At 31.7% G+C, this 24,001-nt stretch overlaps 3 protein-coding genes and 1 long non-coding RNA gene across 19 annotated transcripts in view; 2 read left to right on the top strand and 2 right to left on the bottom strand.

Moving 5' to 3' along the window:
- The window catches only part of si:dkey-17m8.1, a 29,121-nt gene extending 21,950 nt beyond the window's left edge, over positions 1–7,171 (top strand). For 5 of the 8 annotated variants that reach the window (XM_087286843.1, XM_087286841.1, XM_087286842.1 and 2 more), the window contains exons 20-28: positions 1,810–1,852; positions 2,541–2,621; positions 2,711–2,778; positions 2,849–2,997; positions 3,083–3,254; positions 5,562–5,675; positions 5,758–5,856; positions 5,942–6,034; positions 6,143–7,171. In XM_087286843.1, the coding sequence (XP_087142969.1) occupies positions 1,810–1,852; positions 2,541–2,621; positions 2,711–2,778; positions 2,849–2,997; positions 3,083–3,254; positions 5,562–5,675; positions 5,758–5,856; positions 5,942–6,034; positions 6,143–6,252 (929 nt within the window). In that variant the 3' untranslated portion in view covers positions 6,253–7,171. The remainder of the gene's footprint in view (positions 1–1,809; positions 1,853–2,540; positions 2,622–2,710; positions 2,779–2,848; positions 2,998–3,082; positions 3,255–5,561; positions 5,676–5,757; positions 5,857–5,941; positions 6,035–6,142) is intronic. The other 3 variants (XR_015511205.1, XR_015511204.1, XR_015511203.1) reach the window with 1 other exon arrangement.
- On the bottom strand, positions 7,098–7,999 carry tmem238b (transmembrane protein 238b). Of its 2 annotated transcripts, none has more exon segments than NM_001447098.1 (2): positions 7,098–7,659; positions 7,920–7,999. In NM_001447098.1, a coding segment is annotated over 1 exon segment (330 nt). In that variant the 5' UTR covers positions 7,650–7,659; positions 7,920–7,999; the 3' UTR covers positions 7,098–7,319.
- Positions 8,000–11,455: 3,456 nt separating this feature from the next.
- LOC100536983 (uncharacterized) lies at positions 11,456–12,090 on the bottom strand. Its single transcript, XR_015511248.1, has 3 exons — positions 12,000–12,090; positions 11,733–11,775; positions 11,456–11,588 (listed from the first exon to the last, which is right to left on the bottom strand). It is a non-coding gene; the product is annotated as an uncharacterized LOC100536983 (long non-coding RNA).
- Positions 12,091–17,999: 5,909 nt separating this feature from the next.
- The window catches only part of ccdc106a (coiled-coil domain containing 106a), a 16,272-nt gene continuing 10,270 nt past the window's right edge, over positions 18,000–24,001 (top strand). For 2 of the 8 annotated variants that reach the window (XR_015510431.1, XM_087285691.1), the window contains exons 1-5: positions 18,011–18,138; positions 19,568–19,693; positions 20,005–20,082; positions 20,210–20,311; positions 23,968–24,001. The exon at positions 23,968–24,001 is cut by the window's right edge and continues 152 nt beyond it. Coding sequence is in view for 4 of the 8 variants with exons in the window: in XM_087285691.1 (XP_087141817.1) it covers positions 20,028–20,082; positions 20,210–20,311; positions 23,968–24,001 (191 nt within the window). In the remaining 4 variants the exon portion in view is untranslated. 8 annotated transcript variants of the gene reach the window in all.

Here is a 24,001-nt window from a genome sequence, read left to right as displayed (position 1 = left end):
TAAACCTGTCAATTTTGTTGGGAGTGCAGTGCACTTTTCTAAATTTCTAAATCTTTGTGGATTGTTTTTTTTGTTGGAGAAATCTTGTCACATCGAGTGCTGTTAGGGCACAGTGTTACACACCAGTAAGCAATCATTGCTGATACATTAATTCCCACATGTTCATAAAGCTGAAGTTGCAATTGGATAGAAGAAGGGAATATGCCGTGAGTAAGGTGATAAATGGTCGTTAAGTTTAATCACTGTGAAAGCATGATATGTAGTAACATGCCTGCCTAAATTTACATGACTTCCAACATGTAGAGTCCGTTGAACAGTCTCCTCACTAGTCCAGCAACTTAGAGCCAAACATACTCCTCAGAATGTTGTATTTGTATTAAGGAGCTGTGCCGATCTGATGCACACGGCATTTAATGATGATCATTCTCCATATAACTGCAATTTCAGGTTTAAAACCTGTAGATGGTGACAGAGACAAAGCTATGGGCTGCAGCTTTAAGAATTATTCTTGATGTTTCCATGAGGTCATTTGCGTTTATAAACTATAAACCATACAACACATATCTTTATATAGTGTGAATGTATAAGTCCTTATTGAAATCAGGGTTAAAAGGTCATTCTGTTCTCTAATTAAACTTATGTGTGCTCATTGAAAACATGTTGTCTGTGAAGCACATGTTTTGCGAAATCATCTAGAAATAGATTAGCCATTCTACTGTCTTCCTAGCTTTTTTCATACCATTTATAAAAATGTATATATGAAATAACTTTTTGAGTATTTGCAATTAAAGAATGCAGGAGATATGTGACAGCACTTACTATTTTGTAGTATTATCATTCTACATCAACATTTTTAATATAAGTATGCTTACAGATGTGATTATATTTAAGCAAATTCCTACAAGACTACTTTGTAGATCCCACACTTGAAACTGTCCTTGCCTACTCCTTACAAAAAACATCTGTGTTTAAACGCTGTTAATAAATGAAGGCCCTGGAGAGTTCTGAAATATGGGTTTAAGATGTTTAAGTACTTTTGTTATTATCTTTACTTCTTTCAGACTTGCTTAGGCTTTCAAAGTACCATTCAAAGGTTTGGGCTTGGTAAGATTTAATTTTTTGAAAGAGAGTCGTATACTCACCAAGGTCTCATTTATTTAATCAGAAAAACAGTACTATTATGAAATGTTATACCAAATTTTCTTTTAAACTACTTCTAAAAATGGTATTCCTGTTATAACAAAGCTGAATTTTCACCCTTGTCTTCAGTGTCATGTGATCTTTTAGAAATCATTATAATATACAGAATGTTGCTCAAGAAACATTTTTCTTATTATTGGTTATAAACAGTTGCTGTTCTGTTTTTTTTTTTTTTAAATGAAAACTATTATCAATTTATCCAACAGGATTGGTGATTAATGGACAGGTCAAATGGAAGACATTTACTTAATAAGCAAATTAAAATATATAGTGTAAATATCTGTGCTGTCACCATTGATTAGTTGTCTTTGCTAATTAAAATAATTGTATTTATTGGCAAAATAATTACTCACTGAACCCAAACGTTTGAATGCTCATTGTCATTTTGTTTATAGCTTCAATTATGTTTATCTAGATTTTTTGACTCTTTACTAACAATCAAAACATTTAATTAAGTTGTTAATTTTATGTTGTATTTCTTATATTTAATTGTCACAGCCTTGTATGTTTAACCTTTTATGGCACATTAACAAAACTCTGTTGATCAAATGAGATATTTTCAGATAATTGAAATTTTGTATATGAATCATGTCATCCCTCTTGCGTTAGGAAATACTCTGGGAACTGTGTGGATCGGAACACAAGATGGAGGGTAAGGGCATCTCAATCATATTCATTTTATTTCATTTCTGTATGTTGGTTTTGGTTTAAATAACAAATTTTGGTTCATTTTATGGAACTTAATTAATACTTCAAGTTGTCCAGCTTGATACTTAGAGCTTGTGCTTAGTAAGGCCACTGATGTCATGATTTTCATCCAGTTGGGGATGAGATATGATATGTTTATCCACATAACAATTATATATATTATGGAAAATTACCCTAAACCCCCTAGCATTTTGTAATTGGCCTATCAATAAGCCCCACCCCTCCCTCTTAAATCGTGTTGCTAACTCAAACAGAGTTTATTCCTCTTAAACATTGTCCTGAAATGTATATTAAGATACATTAAAACACAGAATGACCTTAAAAAGTATGGTGGATAACAAGATCATTTTGGACGCTACGGTTGTTTCAATTGCAGATGACAACTTATAAGATCAACACAGTTCATGTACCAGAAACTCGTATTAATTCACATTTAATCAGTTTAATATGGGGAGGCGCTAGCTAGATAAAATCCTTTATTCTGAACGGCCCTTTAAAGTGGTCAGTTTTGAGCACTTCAATTTTAAATGACATTTCAGTATGGTCATGATTGTTTTTACACTGTAGCACCCTTCGGAGGGCAATATATCTTGTTTGAAATGCATCATTAATCTGATGTTGTCTTTCTGCAGTGTGCTGATCCATTCGTCCTCCAGCTCCAGGCGCCACTGTTTGCAATCAGTCAACCTTTCCGAGGGAGTTCATTCTCTGACGTCAGTGTCTTTAGAATGATTGTGTATTTTGTTTTTCGCTAATTAAATTACAGAGCTTTCTGATTGAATCCCTTCTATGTGAATAAAAGATATTCTCAGGACGAAGTAGTTGCTGGCTTAGCTGATGGGACGCTTGTATTCTTCTCCCACAATTCAGGTGTGTGTTTGCAGTTTTGGCTGCTATTAAGATTTGAATTATACTTATGGTCATAGCTGTCATTTTATAGGCATGTGGGATCTCCAGTCTCATGAGGTGCTATCACTCGACACACCTCCTTTGCAGCCCATTCGCTGTTGCTTGGCAAAAGAAGGCTGTCTTTGGGTGGGATACTGGAATAAAGTTTATATGATCAGTACAAAACAACGAAAAATACAGGTTGGTCTTAAAAGGACATGGTGTTGTTCATTTCTTATTTTGTGCTTCAATCCTCACTCTTTCCCTTTTTTTGTGTTCATTTTAGAAGTCATTCTCAGTATCTGAGCGAAATGAGCAGCAGGTGCGTTTTCTGTGTGCAGCGGGAAGTGGAGTTTGGGCATCCTGCCGTTTGGATTCTATTCTGAGGCTTTTTGACTGGACAACTGGCCGCCCACTACAGGAAGTAGATTTATCATCCATGGTGACTAAAGCTTTAGGTATTTGGACTGGACTGTATTCTTTTATTTTTTGTATAGATTTTTATTTTTAATATTTCTTTTGAAGTTTGCAGTTGATACATTTTGTTTTATTTAAACCAATTTTACAGGTATAGTTAATTCAAAAAGGTTAATTCAATGTTTTTTTTTTTTGAAGAAAGCTGAAAATATGTAACCATTTTCATCTATAGTAGAAAAAACAAATTCGATGAAAGTCAGTGGTTACTAGTTTCCAGCTTTTTTCAAAATAATATTTTTTCTTCACGGAAGAAACAAATGGGTTCATTTCCCAAACAATGACGTAATTCGCGGCTGAACTATCATAGTAAGATGCATCGTTCGGGAAAAGAATGCTGTAGTGATGAATGTTTCCCAAAACCTGTTGTTTCTCTGTCGCAGATCCATCGTTTATACCACGTTAGTTATAATGTAAAACGCCCATAATGATGCTCTAAACTGGGTGGTAACAACTTCTTTAGAGAAAAACCCCATCATTTCTTTGTGTAAATTGGTTTAGACGCACACACATTTAAAATAAAATCCAGTATTAGTTTTAATAAAAACATGCACTCGCTTTCCATATTAACTGAAATATATGTAAATATGGCACATATAGAGCCCGTGTTTCCTTTACAAATATTATTTAGAATATAACATATTCTATTCTAAAACATAAAACCACTTACAAAAGCTAACACGTATTCTAATCTCGTATATAAATCATACAAAGAAATATAAAATGAGGCTATTTATTGAGAAATGAAATTTTATATTTATTATTTATTAAGAAATGAAAAAACTACTTTAATAATACTAATGATGTTGATTATTATTATTACGTAGGATATTGTTTATTTGAAAAGTCTACTTTTACAATTTGACATGCAAACCACTGCAGAAATGTTCTAACCAACAGGTCAATGTCATATACAGTACCAGGGTGTCCGCGGGAAGACATTTAAGGCCCTTAAAAAGGATTAAAAAGTCTTAAATGCAATTTTGCAAAGTGTTAAATTTTATATAATTTTTGATTAAGCAGTGTATGGTTAAATTCTAAATTTTGCCTGAATTAAATCTGCAAATATCAGGAAGCAGTGTAGTTTATGAATTCAATAAAATCCTGCTAGATTTTACACCATGGTGCTTTGTTTACTGCAGTAACCAAGGCAACATCATTATTTCTGCAGTTCTGTAGGTGCCAGCCTGCTGAATTAGCTAGATGTAATAGATTTTTATTCAGTATATGCATGATGTTTTAATTTTGAATTAGTTTCTTACATTAATATTTAGTAAATGTACTAAAAGACAAAATCTTTTCATTGTTTAAGGTTGAAAAGTGGTTTTAGAGTCTTATAATGTAGGGAAAGAGTCTTTAAAAAGATCTTAAAAGGTATTGAATTTCACTCTCTGATTCTTGTATATACTCTTGAGTACAGATACTTTATAAATAACCTACTATAAATTAAAAGCATTAACGTATGCTATTGTTTTTGTTTTCACAGGCTTTGTAAATGTAACAAATTCTGCTTTTAAATAATAGGTCACCTATAGCTTTTGTCATGAGCCACGGCTGTGTTTAAAATGACATTCAGTTTTTTTAAGTGCAATGCGAAGGGAGTGCAATTGTAAACATGAAGATTGCTAAAACTGAATTATAAAAATACTTTGAAAGCAAATTGCACATTAGAGTGATGACTTTAATGCTTTTTTTTTGTAATTCCAAGTTTAAATGTTAGAATGTTCTAAATTAATAGGGCATAGGGGGGTTAACTGGAAATAGAACACAGCCAGCAACTTTGTTTTTAACTACAGCTCCAGAGCTGTAGTTGCAAGCATGCAAGTTTGTGATGCAGTTTCAAATGTTCCTTGGAATGATGGATTAGGGAAACACCAAATCAACAAACTATGTTTGTAAAGATGGAACTTGCAACCATAGTTGGCCAACGATGGTTTTCTGAAACGCGCCCCTGGTTTGGAACAAGTGAAAGGTTAAGGGTGAATAAATTTTGAAAGGAGTTTCAGTTTTAGGTGTACTAAACTGTTAAAACGTTCTCTGCTGAAATATTATAATATTATCTTGTGTGTTATCTAAAATTTATAAACATGTCTAAAAAAAGCAAATCTATTCACCTTAAATCTAGTGAAACAATATTTTCAAGTGGTCTCAGATTTTAGTGATGCTTTATTTTATATATATATATATATATATATATATATATATATATATATATATATATATATATATATATATATATATAAAAAATTTAATTCATTTCTTTTTACTGCCCGGCTTTTTCCTTTTTATAGGATCTGCATTCCTGTCTCTCTCCCCGCTTCAGATCACAGCCATGTCTGTGGTCAGTGGCAGGCTGTGGGTGGGCACAGGAAGTGGTGCAATTTTCTCAATTCCCCTGTCCCTTAGTAAGTGTTTTGTTCTCACTGAAACAAACTTTTATTGAGTGGTTTTATATTTGTAAAATGTATACTGTTGTTGTTTTTCCAGCTTCAGAGTCCTGTTCTATACCATACTGCTCTCTTGCTTCTGCACAGCTCTGTTACCATGGCCATCGACAAGCTGTCAAATTCATTATTTCTGCTCCAGGTTTGAAATACATATTCTTTACAGTATTGGAAAGAATCTGGAATCTTTTATTTATTTTATTTCTCACATTTTGCAATCACTGTAGGCTGCTATAGTGCTTCCAATTCAGCAGATGGTGCTGCCACTTCCTCTCAGCTTATTCTCAGTGGAGGGGAAGGATATATCAACTTCCGAATTGGTTAGAATTTTTTCTTGACACAATAATGTCGAGAAGCTATATATATGTATTTAATTTTGAATATTTTTGAAAATTATATTCGACTTACATATTTGTGTCCTTTTTTAGGAGATGATGGAAGTGATGGGGCCAGTGAGTATGTCCTACAGAGATCAGAAAGAAGTCACATGATTATTTGGCAGAGCCCCATCCTTTGCGTTCCAAGCCCTGCCCTTTAAAGTGCTTCAGCTTTTGGAGTTCTTTTGAAATACAGTCAAGCATGCTATATATATTACAGTGTATTACAGTTTATCACTTGTCTAATAAGCGCCATGTATCAATACGCCCAAAGGGGAGAAATACTACAGATAATTTAAGGCATTAAGGCGCAGATGTTTTTAGGATTTTTTTATCCACAACATTGATTGTATACCTTTGGTAAATTGTTTGTGGTAAACTGACTTTATATGAAATTGACTTTTCTTTTTTTTGTAGTCCCATAATGCCCAGATATTCTCTAAATGTGCCTTGTACAATTTCTTTTTCCTATATCTGGCCAGTGTTTTTCAATACACAATCTTTAAGTTGAAACAAAGTGAGGTTGTTACTGTAATGCCCATCAACAAATGATACTTTTTATTGTGTTTCAATAATGTTGAATTTGAATTGATGCACGGCATGTCATGACATGCAGTATTTTCAGAGATACTTGTTTGCTTGTTTTACAGCCTACCTGCAAGTAATAACTGTACTTGATTTCTGTTGTGTATAATTTTTAAGTGCTTGGTGTTATAGTGAACTTTTTATTTATTTAATCATTATTGGTTGGTGGTGTCTTGTTTGTGAAATTTATTAAGAATTCTGTATGGACATCTTTTGAAATATTTTTTGAATGAGCCATGAACACAAGTCTCAATCTATTTAAGTGAGAGACAGTCACAGCTTTATTACCTGGAAAATGTGTTTCACTTTGTTGATACACCTTCAATATAATCAGAAACTGTTCAATTGGTATTGTAAAATGTTTCAGTGTTGTTAAAATAAAGCACTGAAGTAGCATGTGCAAATTTAAAGACCAAAAACATTGCCAGTGCTTGAATTTTATTTGTCAACAAACATGATTACTACAAAAAGAAATAAAGTAAAAATTGCTCATAACACATGTGCAACTCTCAGTTATAGCCTAGCTTATTTCACAGTACAAGTAGGCTACAACATGTGTTTCGTTTGCACACACCACATTGTCAATTATCAGAGTTCAAATATATATCTGATATGTATATGGCCAAAGTGCTTAGGTCGAAGGTCAAGACGTGCTGTGGCCTCGGTGGGGTTTCCGTATGCGGCGGCTGAGCGTGCGAGCGAGCAGGTCCACGGCGTCGTGTTTATGTCTTAATTCCTTTCCTGATAACAAACCATCAATATTCCCACTGTACCACATGATCCAAGCCCCCATAGACATCAACACTAGCACAGCTCCAGAGTACACCAATAGATCACCGAAGTCACGACCCGCGATTTCAAGTGGGACGAAGATGCCGATGAGGAGGGTAGAGACTCCGAAAAGATCCGTAACGACGGCAAATATGAGAACAAACTTGCAGTGGGTCAATCCAGCGCGGTCAGTACTGGGCATGGTGACTGTCCTTCGGACATGTGAAGGAGGAAAAAGAAAAGTGAAAGCAGCCTATTTAATGGCGCAAACTAATAACTGCATGATTTATTAAACGATTTTTAGTTTTCTTTCTTCTAATTTTTAGAATGATCAATGTGCCTTTAACAACACTTTGACTTCTAGAAATGTTCACCCTCTGAAGGGTTAAACGTCTGTGCCTGTTATGCATATTAATGTCATTATGCATATTCATACAGAAACCGAGGTTGGCTATAAGATAATTTTACTTACCTTTAATCAGAGAATTATATTAGACGCAAAACTGTCGAGAAAGACGTTTAGCAGGCTGTAAATATGATTTAGTCGTTTGTGTTTTTTTCCGGGTTCTTCTACCTGCGCTTTAAACTGGACTCTACGTCACGCAGGTAATGTCACATGACACAATCTATTTACTCATGATACTATAAGAAAATCTAGTTTTGAATAATTATAAAAATTGCGGTCTTAGTTTCATCAGTTTTGCTAATTTTAATTATACATTCAATTTAAATAGGATTAATCAGCACCTTAGAAACCCTGCCTTTTCGTGGATTTTTTTCTTTTAAATGTTTTACTCTTGCATAAATCCTGAGAAAATTCATTCCAAATTGTCTTCGTTTCATAAACAATGTCTGTTATAGTCTACAAGTAGGCTACAACTTTTCCCCACATAATTATATAATTTGGCACAAAAAAATTGTATTGTACAATCAATCAGTCTCCCCAGGTTGTGCCACATCTAAACGTGCTAAAAACAGCTCTTGGTAAAATACTATTTACCACAAAGCCAAATAACAAAAATATTCGCTCTCTATTTTAGTGTGAGATAATCTTTTGTCCTAATGCTGTCTATTATTGGAACAGACTTATAGTTAATATTAATTTGCAAAGAGACTTTACTCTAAAAATTCCTAATATACAATAAAGTTTGTAAAGTGTCTTATAAAATAATTCATAACTGATATCCTACAAAGTTTTTTTTTTTTTTTTTTTTTTTTTTAACAAAGGCTTATTTCTGAAGATTTGGATGTAAATTGTTCCTTCTGTGATTACCAAACTGAATCTCTCTCACTTTTTTAGAATTGTGAGTATATCAAAAAGTTTTGGAAAAATGTATTAGGTATATTTAGTGGTATAATTCATGATGTTATGTTAAAATATGAAAAATGTTATTTTAGGATAAAACCATCAGAATGAACATCCAGATGCTATTTATTTATTTAATCTTATTATATTAAAAAATTCATGTAAACATGATAATTATGATAAAGTGACAGTGTCATAATATATAAGGCGGTAGTATGATGTAACTTACTAGCAGTCCAATGTTACATAAAGTGACTGGTGCAGATGTTTTCATGTAATTAAAATATAAAAATATACAGTTTCGTGTAGCTAAAATTTAGGTTGTAGTTTCTGTTTTTACACATATGGATTCTTATGCTCTAAATAAAAATCACAACAATTTTCACTGCAAAAAGACACTAAAAGACAAAAATACTGTGGAAGTCAATGACTAATGGTTTCCAACATTCTTTAAAATTATTTTGTATTAATTTAGAAAGAAATACTTTAAGGCAACCTAAGAAACTGGGATCAAACACAGGTGAACCAAAACTAGACAGATGACTTCTGACAGTTCTTTAGTACTGTTTATAGCACATTTTTGTTCAAATGTTATACAATGTTAATTTTTTATAAAGATGTCCTTGTGTTCTAATTAAATGAGATAAAAATGTCTTTTTTTCTTCTCAAAATTACTTTTGAAATAGTTAAATAATACATTATTATAATAAAATGTTCTTTTTCACAAAGTAATGTTAACTTAAAATTGCTTTAGGCTAGTACATTTTAAATATGAAATATTAATAACAATACAAAAGTTATTCTTATGTGTTCTTTATAAAACATCTTTTTTTCACAGCAAATGTATACTTAACTTTACATGGACATTTTTAGAGTTATACAGAAAATTATATTTACTATTCCACATTTAATAAAAAGTATAAATTATCAACCAGACAACAAAACCTGATTACAGCATGAAGAAAGTCCAAGTTCATGCAGTTGACAAACAGTAGCTGCCATAAACTATACAGAAGTACAGTTTTATGCAAAAGTTGATTACCCATGATCATTTTCATAATTGCAAGCCATAGCCTGCTAGCCTTTCAAATCAGCAATTTCATTTGGATATATTTCATACCCCAGAAAGAAAGCAACATTTTACATTTAACAAAGACAGACAGGTGCAAAAATTTGGGCACCTCAACATAATAATGACATCAACCTTTTGTACAGCCATCTTTTGCTGTAATAACTGCCTAAGCTGTAATAATAATAAAAAGCTGTAGGCACTTATTATAGCCAAGGATAAGTCCCTGATTGTTTGCTGAAAATTCTCCAGTTCATTGAGGTTTGGTGTGTGCTGAGCATGAACAGCCCTTTTCAAATCAATCTATTTTTGATGATGTTCAATTCTAAGGACTGGGATGGTCATTTATTGTGTCGTGTCTGAGCATGAATTCCTCAGTAAATCTGGAACTGTGCTTTGGGTCATTGTCCTGCTGAAACATCCAACCCTGGCGTAACTTCAGCCTCTTGAACATTGTTCTTAAGAATCTGCTAATACAGGGTGGAATCCATGTGACTTTAAACTCTTACAAGGTTTCCTGTAACTGTGCTTGCCACACATTCCCACTGCATGACGGACCCTCCGTCATATTTTACAGTAGAGCATGTTCATCCCCTGGAATGCGGTGTTCTTTTTAGCCATGCAAAGCTTCTATAGTAGTGGCATCTGTCCACAGTATATTTTTTCCAAAATGATTCAGGCTTGTCTAGATGAGTCTTTGCACACCCCAAATGATTCTTCTTGTTTGTAGAAGGCAGAAAAGGCTTTTTTTGCATCACCTTCCATTGAACTGTTTTTTTTGTGAAGAGTGTGCTGGACGTTGAAGTGATGTACAATGACATTATCAGCAGCAAGATGAGCACTTTGAATGTGGTCTGTGGTTTGTATGTGATCATTCTAACCATTCTTCACCTTTGCCTTTTTATATATTTTTCTTGGCCTACCACATCTTCCCTTTACAAGAACTGTTCCTGTGGCCTTCCATTTTGTTGCTAGATTTCCGATTATGGATATAGAGACTTCAAACTTTTGTATATACCTTTTTGTATCCTTCTGTTCAACATTCATGTTGAAGAATTATTCTAGTTTTGGGTCATTGGGAAGTTCTTTTGAGGTTCTTATTTTGCTACATTCTGGTTCAAACAACTAGCAATCAGCTGTTTTAAATATAATTTTTCATGATTTGTTGCACCTGTGTTAGGATTGTTATTGTTTACCGAGTCACTTAAATCAATTTTGTGTTGTAAACAATTAGTGTTAAGTGACTACAGGTTTCAAAATCCACAAAAAAGAGAGGGTGCCCAAACTTTTTTTTTATTAAGGCCCGAACCATGGATGGAGATAGACTTGTTTACTTCCGTCTCACGAAGCCTGGATGATATTTCTCTCCTCTTGTTTTAAGTTATACGTAATCACTCTTTTTAAAGGGCTCACAAGCCCATGAAATACTGTCAAACATTTTTTTGCGGTATCCTGATTGACATCCACAAACAGTGTTACTTTGGTACGTACACGGCGAAATCATCACTGCATGACCTGTCGGAGAAGAAACAAAAATCTAAGTATAGATGTGCTTTTATTACTTAATTTAGAAGTTAATAAATTACCAAAGTTTTGAAAGAGAGAGAGAGAGAGAGAGAAAACTAAAATACACTGACTTCTCTTAGTACATTCCTGGCATCTGAAGCAGTTTGGGAAATAGTTCATTTTGTCTTGGTATGTCCCTTCTGAACATTTTGCACATTGAGTTGACATTCCGCTATAGCATCTCTTTGTTAGCTTATACCCTAAAAATCACATGACATAAAGAGAAATTTTTTATTTGTCTACATCTCTGAAAACTGAAAAAATGAATAATTTAGACATCATACCTTCAGGACATTTGTGACAACAAAGCCCCTCAGTCCAGTATTCACTTTTTAAACACTCACTTTTTTGGAGCACTCTCCGCTGCCCCATTGAAACACCCACAGTCTATGAAAACAGTTGAACAATTCAGGAAACTGAACTTTTGGTTTAGTATTGCTTAACTGAATGACGTCAACACCTGGCTGACCTTCAAAATAACTTAACCTTAAAACATCTGACAAATATCTCTGATACTGCTTTGTGATTATAATAGCTCATTACACAACATACACAGAAATTTGTGAAACGTGTTAATGTAGAATGACACGTTATAGTTTTCTATGACTCACCAACATTAATAAAATACATGGCAGTAATTTCTTCACATGTGGTCCTTGGATATGTGACATGGTTAGAAGAAACTTATTAGAAATATCCCTTCTGTAAAAAAAAGTTATTAATAGACATTTTATTTATTAGTACATCTTTTAGTATACTGATATATTCATATATATTCAGGCAGAAATGCATATATATATATATATATATATATATATATATATATATATATATATATATATATATATATATATATATATATATATATACACACACACACACACACATATTCAGGCAGATATTAAGTAAAAATTCTCACTTTATCTATGTTTTTTCACATTTAATTATAAATTTTAATTTTACATTTTATTTGAGATATACACCAGTTTGTATCTACATGTAATATTTATATAATTGAAAAACACAACAAGAGCAAATGAAACAAAAACAAAGAAAAAAAGAGGAGTACACAACTACCTCTGTACACCAAAGTTGAGTTGGCTTCAAGCTTCTATGGCTGCTTCTTTCAAACAAGGAATGAACATCTTAACATGTTATCTTATACACAAAGGGGGAAATGTCATTACAAACTACGTACAATGATGTCATTACTACGTACTACTGATCTGATGCATAATACATTTCGCAATAACAAAACATTAAACAAGTACGGTTGTATTAGTCATCAGTTGCAAGAAAAAAAAACAGCTTCCTTTAAAAGGAAATGATGTGTCTCAGTAAATTCATAATTCATGTGTTATTTAAATCTAAGCGGATACAAAGAAATAAAGTTTTTCTACAGAAAGAAAAATACATTCATAAGCCATCAAAAACAATTCATAAACCTTGTGAGACTCTGATATTGTACAACACTATACAAAAATAAAAGTAATACTTACAGTTAAACTAACTTTGTGGTTAACATTTGAAACATTTGGTTAACATTTGATTTGAAAGCCACAACATGTCACTAGTGAGACAACAATGATAATTTTTTTTCTCTTAATTATTTTTAAGTGTATCTAAGTTTATATTAAACTTACTATGTATTTGGGACTTTTATCTCAAAAACGGGAGAGGCAGATAGTTTACTATGTGTTTTTGAGCAACGAGCAAGTTCCGGAGCATGATCCAAAATTTCCAATATATATATATATATATTGCAGAACAATCAACACGTAAAGAATTCTGCTCGAAATGAGTCTCCTGGACTGGGTTTTTATTTCCATCAGAGTTTAATTATAATTATAAATAAATGTCCACAACACAATTCTGTTTATGTGTGTGTGAGAGGGAATCTTATTTGAAAAATCTTTAAAAAAAAGTAATCTTAAAATCTGCAAACATAAAGCATCAGAAATAAACCTATATAAAAACCTTAATAAGCCTTTCACTATGTACAAAACAATTAAAAATGGTTTGATTACAAAATGGACAATTACTGTCTACTAGGGAATTAATAATGCTGAAAAAGCGTTAATGGGAACAATACCATGTAGTATCCTCCATTTTCCAAGTCCCATTACTTATCTTCAATAGTGGCTTCTACATGGTTTCCCACAAAGGTTTGCAATCATCTCCAGCTTCAAAATGAGCAGCACATGGTGTTTCAACTTCCTTACTTAGCTACTTCTATTTAACTTATACACCCCTTTTCCTTTTACAGAACAGAAAACCAGCCATTCTGAAATAAATGCTTGATGAGAGTACTCTCCCTCTGCAAGCAAAGGTGAAATAATCAAATTTGGAAAAATGTCCTCTTGTGTGGGTATAAACCATCCATTATTAAAAGCTCGTCACAAATATATTGTTTTCAACATTCAGCGAAACCTTTATATTGTCCAATTATGATTCAAGTTTCTCCACACATCTACTAAATCATTGGTTTCAGCCAGTTTATTCAAAGCCTATATAAATGAAGCTAAATGCGACTCTAAATGATTCATATCTGTATCATTGCCAGTACAATACAAATTCCCTTCCGCCAGAAGATGATGACCAATTTTGTACACTGCTAATGTTTTCTCAATCTATAATACTTTCGCAGAACTGTGGTGCATTGGGTTGCACAATTGCCACACAGCAAGAAGGTTACTGGTTCAAGCCCCAGCTGGGTAAGTTGACATTTGTGAAGTTTGCATGTTCTTCCATGTTTGCCTGGGTTTCCTCCGGGTGCATTGGTTTCCCCCAGTCCAAAAACATGTGCTATAGGGAAATTGAATAAGCTAAAGTGGCTGAAGTGTATGTTAGTGTGTGCAAGAGTGTGTGGGTGTTTGCCAGTGTTTAGTTGCGGCTGGAAGGTCATCCGCTTTGTAAAACATGTGCTGGATAAGTTGGTGGTTTATTCCGCTGTAGCGACCCCAGATCAATAAAGGGACTAAGCCAAAAAGAAAATGAATGAATGATACTATCTAAAGGTTACAATCTAGGAAGATATTATCTACCATTACATTCCATTTGCTTTTTGTAGTATTCAAAAATTGCTGAACCCTCTTAAGACTGTAATTTTTTTCTTACTAACTCTTCTTTAAGGCTAGATTCTGGTGATTTCTTTCTTTTTTTTTTTTTTTTTTTTACCAAAACTAGGGGGGAAAAAAGCATTAGTATAAAAATCATCAAAAGAAGCATCTGTACTAAAATTTTCATCTATTGAATTCTGACTGTTCTTTATGTGTTTTTTATTTTAAAGCTTATAAATCAAAGTTTTCATTCATTCATTCATTTTCCTTTGACTAAGTCCCTTATTTATCAGGGGTCACCACAACAGAATGAATCACAAACTATCCGCCAACAAGCGGATGCCCTTCCAACTACAACCCAGTTCTAGGAAACAATTACACTCTCACATTCACACACTAGGACCAACTTTGTGTACCCAATTCACCTTTACCCCATGTTTTTGGACTGTGGGGGAAACTAAAGCACCCAGAGGAAACCCACACAAACACATTGTAAAAAAACTTTGGTTAACTTTTTCAAACATCTGTGCTTTAAATAGTACAAATATGTGCAAATGAAAACTAAAACATTGTAATGAAATAGATCCACCTTAAAATTGCATTTGTATGTGTTTATTTAATATATTTATGTATGCATATATATATATATATATATATATATATATATATATATATATATATATATATATATATATATATATATATATATATATATATATATATATATATATATATATATATATATATATATATATATATATATATATAATTTGTTTATTGTAATAATTTTACATAAATTTAAATTTGTTTACTTTTGGATGACGTCAGATGATGAGTGTGTTTCTGCAGGTTTAGAATTTGATTCTGTTGGTAAAAGAACAAAACGGATTAAACGGATTAAGTTGACAAAATTTGGCCAATTTTGGGATTTGTTTGGATGTTCAAAACATACATTTTATGTTTTGTTTTATGTATGTCCTAAGATTTTTTAAATCTTTTTTTTCTTTGGCCAGTTTTTGCTGGAAAATTCAAGTTTATCTGTCAACACGACTGCCATTTTCTCTATGTTGTGATGTGTTTGTTTGAGGTTCTTCTTAGATACCTACTTCTTTAGTAAAATTTGTATTTGTAGACTTCACTTCATTTGTAAACTTTTTAGTATTAAATAAAACATAATCTATATATATATATATATATATATATATATATATATATATATATATATATATATATATATATATATATATATATATATATGTATATATATATATATATATATTTATGAGAAGTTATATCTGTTGCCTCTCTGCAAGAAGGTTGCTGGTTCGAGTCCTGGCTGGGCCAATTGCCATTTCTTTGTAAACATTGCAGGTTATTGCATGGGTTTCCTCTGGGTTCTTTGGTTTCCCCCAAAGACATCTTCTTAATGTTTTATATTTTAATATGACCATTTACATCCATCACATATTAAACACCACATATATTGGAGTGAACAACGTTGTATGTAAAAAATAAAAACAACCACCACAAAAACAAAAAACAGAATAATCTTTCATTCCAGGCTTTAATGAGACATCCATCTACAGCCAAGTCCTTATTTTGAAAGCTGAAGGGCTGTCTCATTGTATTTTTTCCTGTAATGTCAGTATCTGTTAGTAAAATAATTGCTGATGATATACAGTAAATAAGGTGTTACTGAATTTCAGAAAAATAAGTGCCATGTAATTAGGAAAAATCTTATATTAGGCAATCAGGATGAATTGAAAGTTAGCACAGATGCCTCGCAGCAAAAATGTCACTCGTTTGAGTCCCAGCTAGCCTTTCTGTGCAGTTTGTATACGTAGTCATAAACTGTCATATGTAGTATGACAGATGCATTGTTTTTGTTTTGGTTTTATTTAAATTTTGGAATATGAATAATTTGTTATTATAACTATATGTATTTATATATTTCTATAAATTATAATTTTCCTTTGCTAGCCAAATGCTTCAACTCTGTCATCCAGAGTTTGTCTCCAAGTTTTATGTGCATTTATTTAAAACGTTTATTTTCTTTAGTGAGAAGAACACAATTATGACCATTTTTTTTTAATCAAATGTGAGAGAAGATATATGATAAATTATATATAACGTTACATTATTCAATTAAACATCCCAAACATGAAAATGTTTCTGGGCCTTTTTTATGCAATTTTCAATGAAAGATAGTATGGTTATTAATAAATTCTGCTTTTACAATAAAATAAGTTTTTGTTCCCACAAAATTTGTCTAACAAATTTATTTTTTATTAATTCAATAAATGTAATCATTTGAGTTAACCTTATTTTCTATTTATATATATATTGTATATATGTTTCTATTTATATATATATTGTATTTCGGCACTGGTGGGAGGCTTAGTACACTGCTACGAGTGTGATATTGCTTTTATAAAACAGTTTGATGGCATAATTGTGTATATAAAAACAAAATCAAACATGGAGAGTCTCAAAATCCCTTTTGTATGAGGAACTACTTTCTTCCAGATTCAAATCATAAGCTGACAGTTAAACATTTGAGTGTGCATCTTTTAAAATTTAGATCTGTAATGTCTGCTTTTTGGTGGCTGTATCTGGGCAGAGTAATACACAAAGGGTAAAGAGGCTGTAGGAGTTCTAATATTGCAGAATATCGCACGACTATCAGCCAATCAGATTTGTGAACCATACAGAGCTGCTGTATATATATATATATATATATATATATATATATATATATATATATATATATATATATATATATATATATATATATATATATATATATATATATATATATATATATATATATACAGTTGAAATCAAGAATTAATACATTTTTTCTTATTTTAATATTTCCCAAATGATGTTTAACCAGAGCAAGGACATTTTAACAGTATGTTTATTTGTTTTATTTCATCTAGAATAAAAGGAGTTTGTTATTTATTTTTTTAAAACCATTTTCAGGTCAAAATTATTAGCCCCTTTAAGAAACCGGTATATATTTTTACAATAGTCTACCTAGTTAATCTAATATATATATATATATATATATATATATATATATATATATATATATATATATATATATATATATATATATATATATATATATATATATATATATATATATATATATATATATATATATGTGTGTGTGTGTGTGTGTGTGTGTGTGTGTGTGTGTGTATAAAAGATTTATATATATATATATATATATATATATATATATATATATATATATATATATATATATATATATATATATATATATATATATATATATATATATATATATATAAATAAGATTTATTTTTGAGCTTTTCTTAATATTTCCTTGCTGAAATTCTGTTCATTGCTGCTGCACATCTTAAACTTATGAACATTTCTTAAAAGTATAGTATTTATGTTATATAAATAGTACATCAATATTTGTTTATTACTTTTTATATAACTGGTGCCGTAAATATGCGTTTATGACTTTTATTTTGAACGTGCAGATTTCCATAGTGTCTTTCTTCCCGCTGTTTTAACGCAGCTGCCGAACCTGTTTTTATTGTTATTGTTAGCTGGCAGGTTCTTTAACAAACACGCAGACAGAATATAGTGCACGGAGACGCGCTTCTTACACTTGCCTGCGAAGCACGTCGAAGATTGAGCAACGGTTTGGTTTGTACGTGTTTTGTGTGTCATCACGTGACAGAAATATTGCGTTTAGAGGGAAGATTCTGTTTGTACTGGTTGGAACATTAGCCAGTTTGCTAGTAACGTTAATGTTGATGCAGTTAATCATGGTGCTTTGTGCGTTCATCATCACATTAATTATAAATAATCTTACAAATGCATTTTATTTTATGAACCGAACAAGCTCTTACAACCTTTTAGTCAGTAGAAACCCTTCAAGTCTTCTAGTAAATATTTTAGTTTTGAATTAATGTGCTGGAAGGACAACACGTCATGATTTTGCCAAATACTATGCGATCCTGGAACATCTATGTTGATTCTTGAACATCATTTTGGTTCGAAATGTAATTCATAAACCCAACCATAACTGTAAAGTATATTGCCAAAATCAGAGGGGAATAATTGGATAACAATCATGTAGAAGTGCATAAATCTAACCATAAGCCTAAACTTTACATAAACGGTAAACGTATACATTAATTTTGATTAGAATGTTCTAAATGTTAAACCAGAAACATGTCCTACTTGGTGAAATCGGGTTGAAGGGGAGGAACGATAGATAGTAATGTTAAAAGCTGTTTGTCAGTTTTAATCATTTACGTGGGTGTTTATGGATGAGAAAACATGAATGCCACATCACCTGGCAGTTCGTTAGATTAGTTGTGTTTCATGTAACTTTTAACCGTTATGATATGTATGTGTGTGTGATAAAATACTGTTCATAAATGTAAATAAAAATTTCAAACTGACACGCAACAGAAAACATACAAATAATAACTTACTTTAAACCTTTTTTTTTTGGGGGGGGGGGGATACAAGTGGCTTAAGATGTTTGAACATCACAGGGTGTGTATGCATGCGTGTGTGTGTGTGCGTGTGTGTGTGTGCGTGTGTGTGTGTGTGTGTGTGTGTGTGTGAAGTCAGAATTATTAACCCCAGCTGATTATTTTTCCCCAATTTCTGTTTGTTCAACACATTTCCAAACATAAGTTTTCTTAACTCATTTCTAATAACTGATTTCTTTTATCTTTGCCATTATGACAGTAAATAATATTTTACTAGATATTTTCAAGACACTTCTATAGTTTAAAGTGACATTTAAAGGCTTAACTAGTTTAATTAGGCAAGGTATTGTATAATGATTGTTTGTTCTGTAGACTATTGAAAGAATGTAGCTTAAGGGGTCTAAAATTTTTGACCTTAAGATGGATTTAAAACAATTAAAAACAGCTTTTATTGTAGCTGAAATAAATCAAATAATACTTTCTCCACAAGAAAAAATATTATCAGACATCATTTGGGAAATATTTAAAAAGAAAAAAAAAAAACAATGTTCAGGGGGCCTAATAATTCTTACTTCAACTGTGTGTGTGTGTGTGTGTGTGTGTGTGTGTGTGTGTGTGTGTATACACACACAGGAAGGTCGCTGGTTCGACCCTCGGCTCAGTTGGGATTTCTGTGTGGAGTTTGCATGTTCTCCCTGCGTTCGCATGGGTTTCCTCCGGGTTCTCTGGTTTTCCCCACAGTCCAAAGATGCGGCACAGGTGAATTGGGTAGGCTAAATTGTCCATAGTGTATAAGTGTGTGTGTGAATGTGTGTGCTGATGTTTCTCAGAGATGGGTTGCAGCTGGAAGGGCATCCGCTGCATAAAAATGTGCTGGATAAGTTGGCGGTTCATTCCGCTGTGGCGACCCCGGATTAGTAAAGGGACTAAGCCAACAAGAAAATAAATATATAAAAAAAAGTGTATATTTTATATATATATATATATATATATATATATATATATATATATATATATATATATATATATATATATATAAAATATACACTTTTTGCCTTCTTTCTCAACAGATTAAATCCGAACTGTTGGAAATATGAATGATGCGGATTCAGCAACGAGAAAGCACGCAAGCTCTCGAGAATTACAGAGTAAGTGCACATGCTTAATGTGGACTGATTCATAATTTATTTGTAAACCTAAAACTTCGCACCTGTGAATTTCCCAGAAGAATATTAAGCCTTCTACTTTTCACTAATCCTAATCGTTATTCTTTAGCTCCCAAGAATGAGGATACATATGAAATTTCAATTCCCTTTGAAGACAACAATTTTGAGCAACAAGGAGGTTTTTACAGCCAGAATGACCACAACTTCGAGGGTCAGTTAAGTTCATATTGTAAACTCTTTTTTTTGTTAATTTGGTTTAGGTCCTGAGATTAAATGCACATTAAAGCCATTTAAATACTGTATTGCTTGTTTTATTTACTCTCAAAATATTTTTTCTTTGAATAACTCAATTCCCACAATCTTGCAAAACATAGCTGTATGAGGGAATATTTAAAAGTGGGATTTCTAGACCTCATAAACTTATAAACTTAAATCATAAAAATGGCAGTATTTATTCAGAATTCAAATCTGAAAAATTATAATCGGTAAATATAATTGAAACTTTAAATATTAATGTGGACTATTTATGTTTATCATAAGTAATAAAACTATGCTAAGGTATATCATGTCAACCATCATCTATCATTTATTAAGTCTATGAACAAAAGTAATTATTTTTAGCTATCAGTTTTTTGTGATTTTAAAAATGTCAGTGGTTTTATTCTTTTGTGCTGTTGATGTTTTATTTGTGTTTGTGCTGTGGGACTTTTTCATGTTTTTTTATATTCTTGGTATGCACGTACACACACAGTAGTCAACATTTCAAATGGATCAAAAATTGAAAAACACCCGTATACGAATATAATGTCATCCCAAATGTATTGGGTCTTTTCAGAATAAACTACATTAAGGGTCCGTGTACGTTTTGTTCATTTGTTTTCCATTTTCAAACGGAATAAAGGAAATAAAGAAAATGGCCGTTTTTCCGTTTTTCTTTTGCTCACGAGAAAACGAAAAAACGTGATTTTGGCTGGATTTTCGTTTTTTGGTTTAGGGTAGGAAAACGGATAAACGACTTTAAAATTCATTTTACGCATGTAGGCAGTGCTGAAACGCCCACTTTCCTCTAATTGGTCAACCAAATCTGCGCTCGTGATGTCGCCCCCTCAAAATAAAAGCCTTGCACGCTGGCTTTTATTTATTATTATTTAGTTATATATAAACTAAGTTTACATATTCTATTATTTGAACCACACACAGTTTGCAGGCTTACATTAATTGCGCATGTATAACATAAATAAAAACGTAAATTAGCAGTATTCTTAGACATTTGTCATTAAAATAAGGTCATAGTTCACTGCCAAGCTTCTTGCTGCTGTGCACCTGATGCTGAGCAAAGATAGCCATTTCCGAGCAGCAACTGGTTTGTATGATTGTTTCAGAGCAAGGGCTTTATAATAATAATAATAACAACAATACTACTAATAATAATAATAACAACAATAATAATAATAATAATAATAATTATTATTATTATTATAATCACTTACTAGTGTTTTTATTGTTTAGTTTTTCTTTCTTTTTAATAGTTGTTAGCAGAACCAGAATAAGAACGCATTAGGCCCTGCTATAAAAACAAAGGTTACTATTTGTTTTTATTTTATTTCTTCATATTTTTATTATATATTGAACTTATTTATTTGATAATTAATACTATTTTATTGCAACGCCAAAGTAGGCCTGTCTTATTATTTTTTGTAATTTGCTGTTATTGTAGGCTACATGGCAGGTTATGCGAAATATTTTAAATAACATTTACTCATAACCTTACTAATTCGAGAGCCGAACCTAAAAAAGTTGTAATAGGTACAGCCTGTACAATAAAGTGAACCGTAATGCATATTTCTAGCGCATTCTTTCACTCAACAATTTTTGCTGAAATAATGAAATAAATTTCAAATGAACTAATTAAACACATTATAGCTGATAAAAAATAGTGCCTAGTAGTTCCGATAAACAACAGATGAGCTCGCTGCATGTGCATTGCGCTAATAGTTTGACATTGCTCTTCTTGAGAAAGTGCTACAGCGGGCCCTGCTTATTTTACATATAAGGTTGGTGATAAGTAATTTTTTTTATTTTTTTTGCACATTATTTTGACAATAAATAAGGCACCCAGTATTTCTGATGCACAGTCTCTTTTATGGCTACACTAATGAATTAGAGGACACAATCTCAAATAAAACTTGATGCTTGTTTACATTATCTAAAGCCATTTCTTACGAGGTAGGATCTGTTATTGTAAAGCTTATATATTTTCGTTTTAATATGCAAATAATTTTCTTTAATTTGTAATAGGCCTATATTGTCCCTCATTGCATAAAATAACCAGCCTTTGTATTTAATATATTTGTAAATTGCTCGTCTGATAGTCTGAACCAGGGGTTGTCAAACTATTCATTGCACATCCACCGATCCTATTGTAATTTATTTATTTATTTATTTATTTTATTATATATATATGTATATACATGTATATATATTTATATGTATATATATGTATATGTGTATATATATATGTATATGTATATATATGTATGTATATATATAATAACAAAATAATCACATAAAGTCAGACCTACTTTGGTGTTGCATTAAAATCTTAAAGAGCGTTTTCACGGGTTGCCTGCGCATACTCTCCAATACACCACTGAATTATAATGTCATAATATTTAATGACTATAATTAAGATAAACACCTGACCTCCATTTAATAAACACCTATTTGCCATATTTTGTTAATTTGAAGTTTAAAGTTTAAGTTAAATCATTTAAGGTAATAACTAAGTAAATAATAATATTAATAATGATAATAATAATTATAAAAATAATAATAATAAATTATTATTTTATAGAGTATTATTTAGGCCTACAATAGCCATGAAACAATCATGTAAACCAGGTGCTGCTCGGAAATGGCTATCTTTGCTCAGCATCAGGTGCACAGCAGCAAGAAGCTTGGCAGTGAACTATGACCTTATTTTAATGACAAACATCTAACAAACGCCTGCTAACTGTGTGTGTTTCAAATGATAGAATATGTAAACTTAGTTTATATATAGGCTAATATTAAATAAAAGCCTGTGAGGGCGAACGTGAAAGTGGGCGTTTCAGCACCGCCTACATGTGTAAAATGAATTTTAAAGTCGTTTATTCGTTTTCCTACCCTAAACCAAAAAAACGGAAATCCAGCCATAGTCTCGTTTTTTCGTTTTCTCGTAAGCAAAAGAAAAACGGCCGTTTTCTCCGTTTTCTTTATTCCGTTTTAAAATGGAAAACAAATGAACAAAACGTACACGGACCATTAAGCTATATCTTGTTTTGTGATTTTTGAGTTTGTTAAATTTTAGATTTGGCATCACTTTATTTTAATGGTCCTTTTATCACATTTTGTTGATTATACTTTGCATTGCGGCTACAGTATATGCCAACAATTTTTTTTATCAGAGTATAAAATGACTTTAAGGTTGGGGTTAGGTTTTGTGCAAGTGGACATGTACTTGTTAACTTTATTATATTCAGGAGAGTGCCTGTTGGTGAAGCAATATCAGCAGATTTTAAGCACACAGCCTATTAATCTAATGTGTATAGTTGCAATGTAATCTCAATGTAATCATTCAATGTAGTCATTAAAATGTACAACAAATATCATTAAAATAAAGTGATACTATTTATTTAATTATTTTGCATTTATGAAAATAGTCATGGGATACTAAAAATAGTCCATATTTGTTTTCCAAACATAAAACTTTTTTTTTTTTAGGGTCCAAAATTACACATGGGTAAAGGATCAAAGAATGTTCAGTTTGAGTGAACTATTCTCTAATATTAGTGCTATGTAATTATATTTGATCTTGTTGTTAAACAGGTGGTGATCCACCAGCACCAAGCAGCTCCTACCT

Source organism: Danio rerio, chromosome 16 (genome assembly GCF_052040795.2).
Source record: "Danio rerio strain M-AB ecotype USA chromosome 16, GRCz13ab, whole genome shotgun sequence".
Taxonomy (NCBI): Eukaryota; Metazoa; Chordata; class Actinopteri; order Cypriniformes; family Danionidae; genus Danio; species Danio rerio.
This window is presented reverse-complemented; position numbering and strand designations above follow the sequence as displayed.

Bases quoted from the DNA above. Each gene is read 5' to 3' on its own strand.
- tmem238b (XM_087286316.1), bottom strand. From the start codon at position 7,649: ATGCCCAGTACTGACCGCGCTGGATTGACCCACTGCAAGTTTGTTCTC.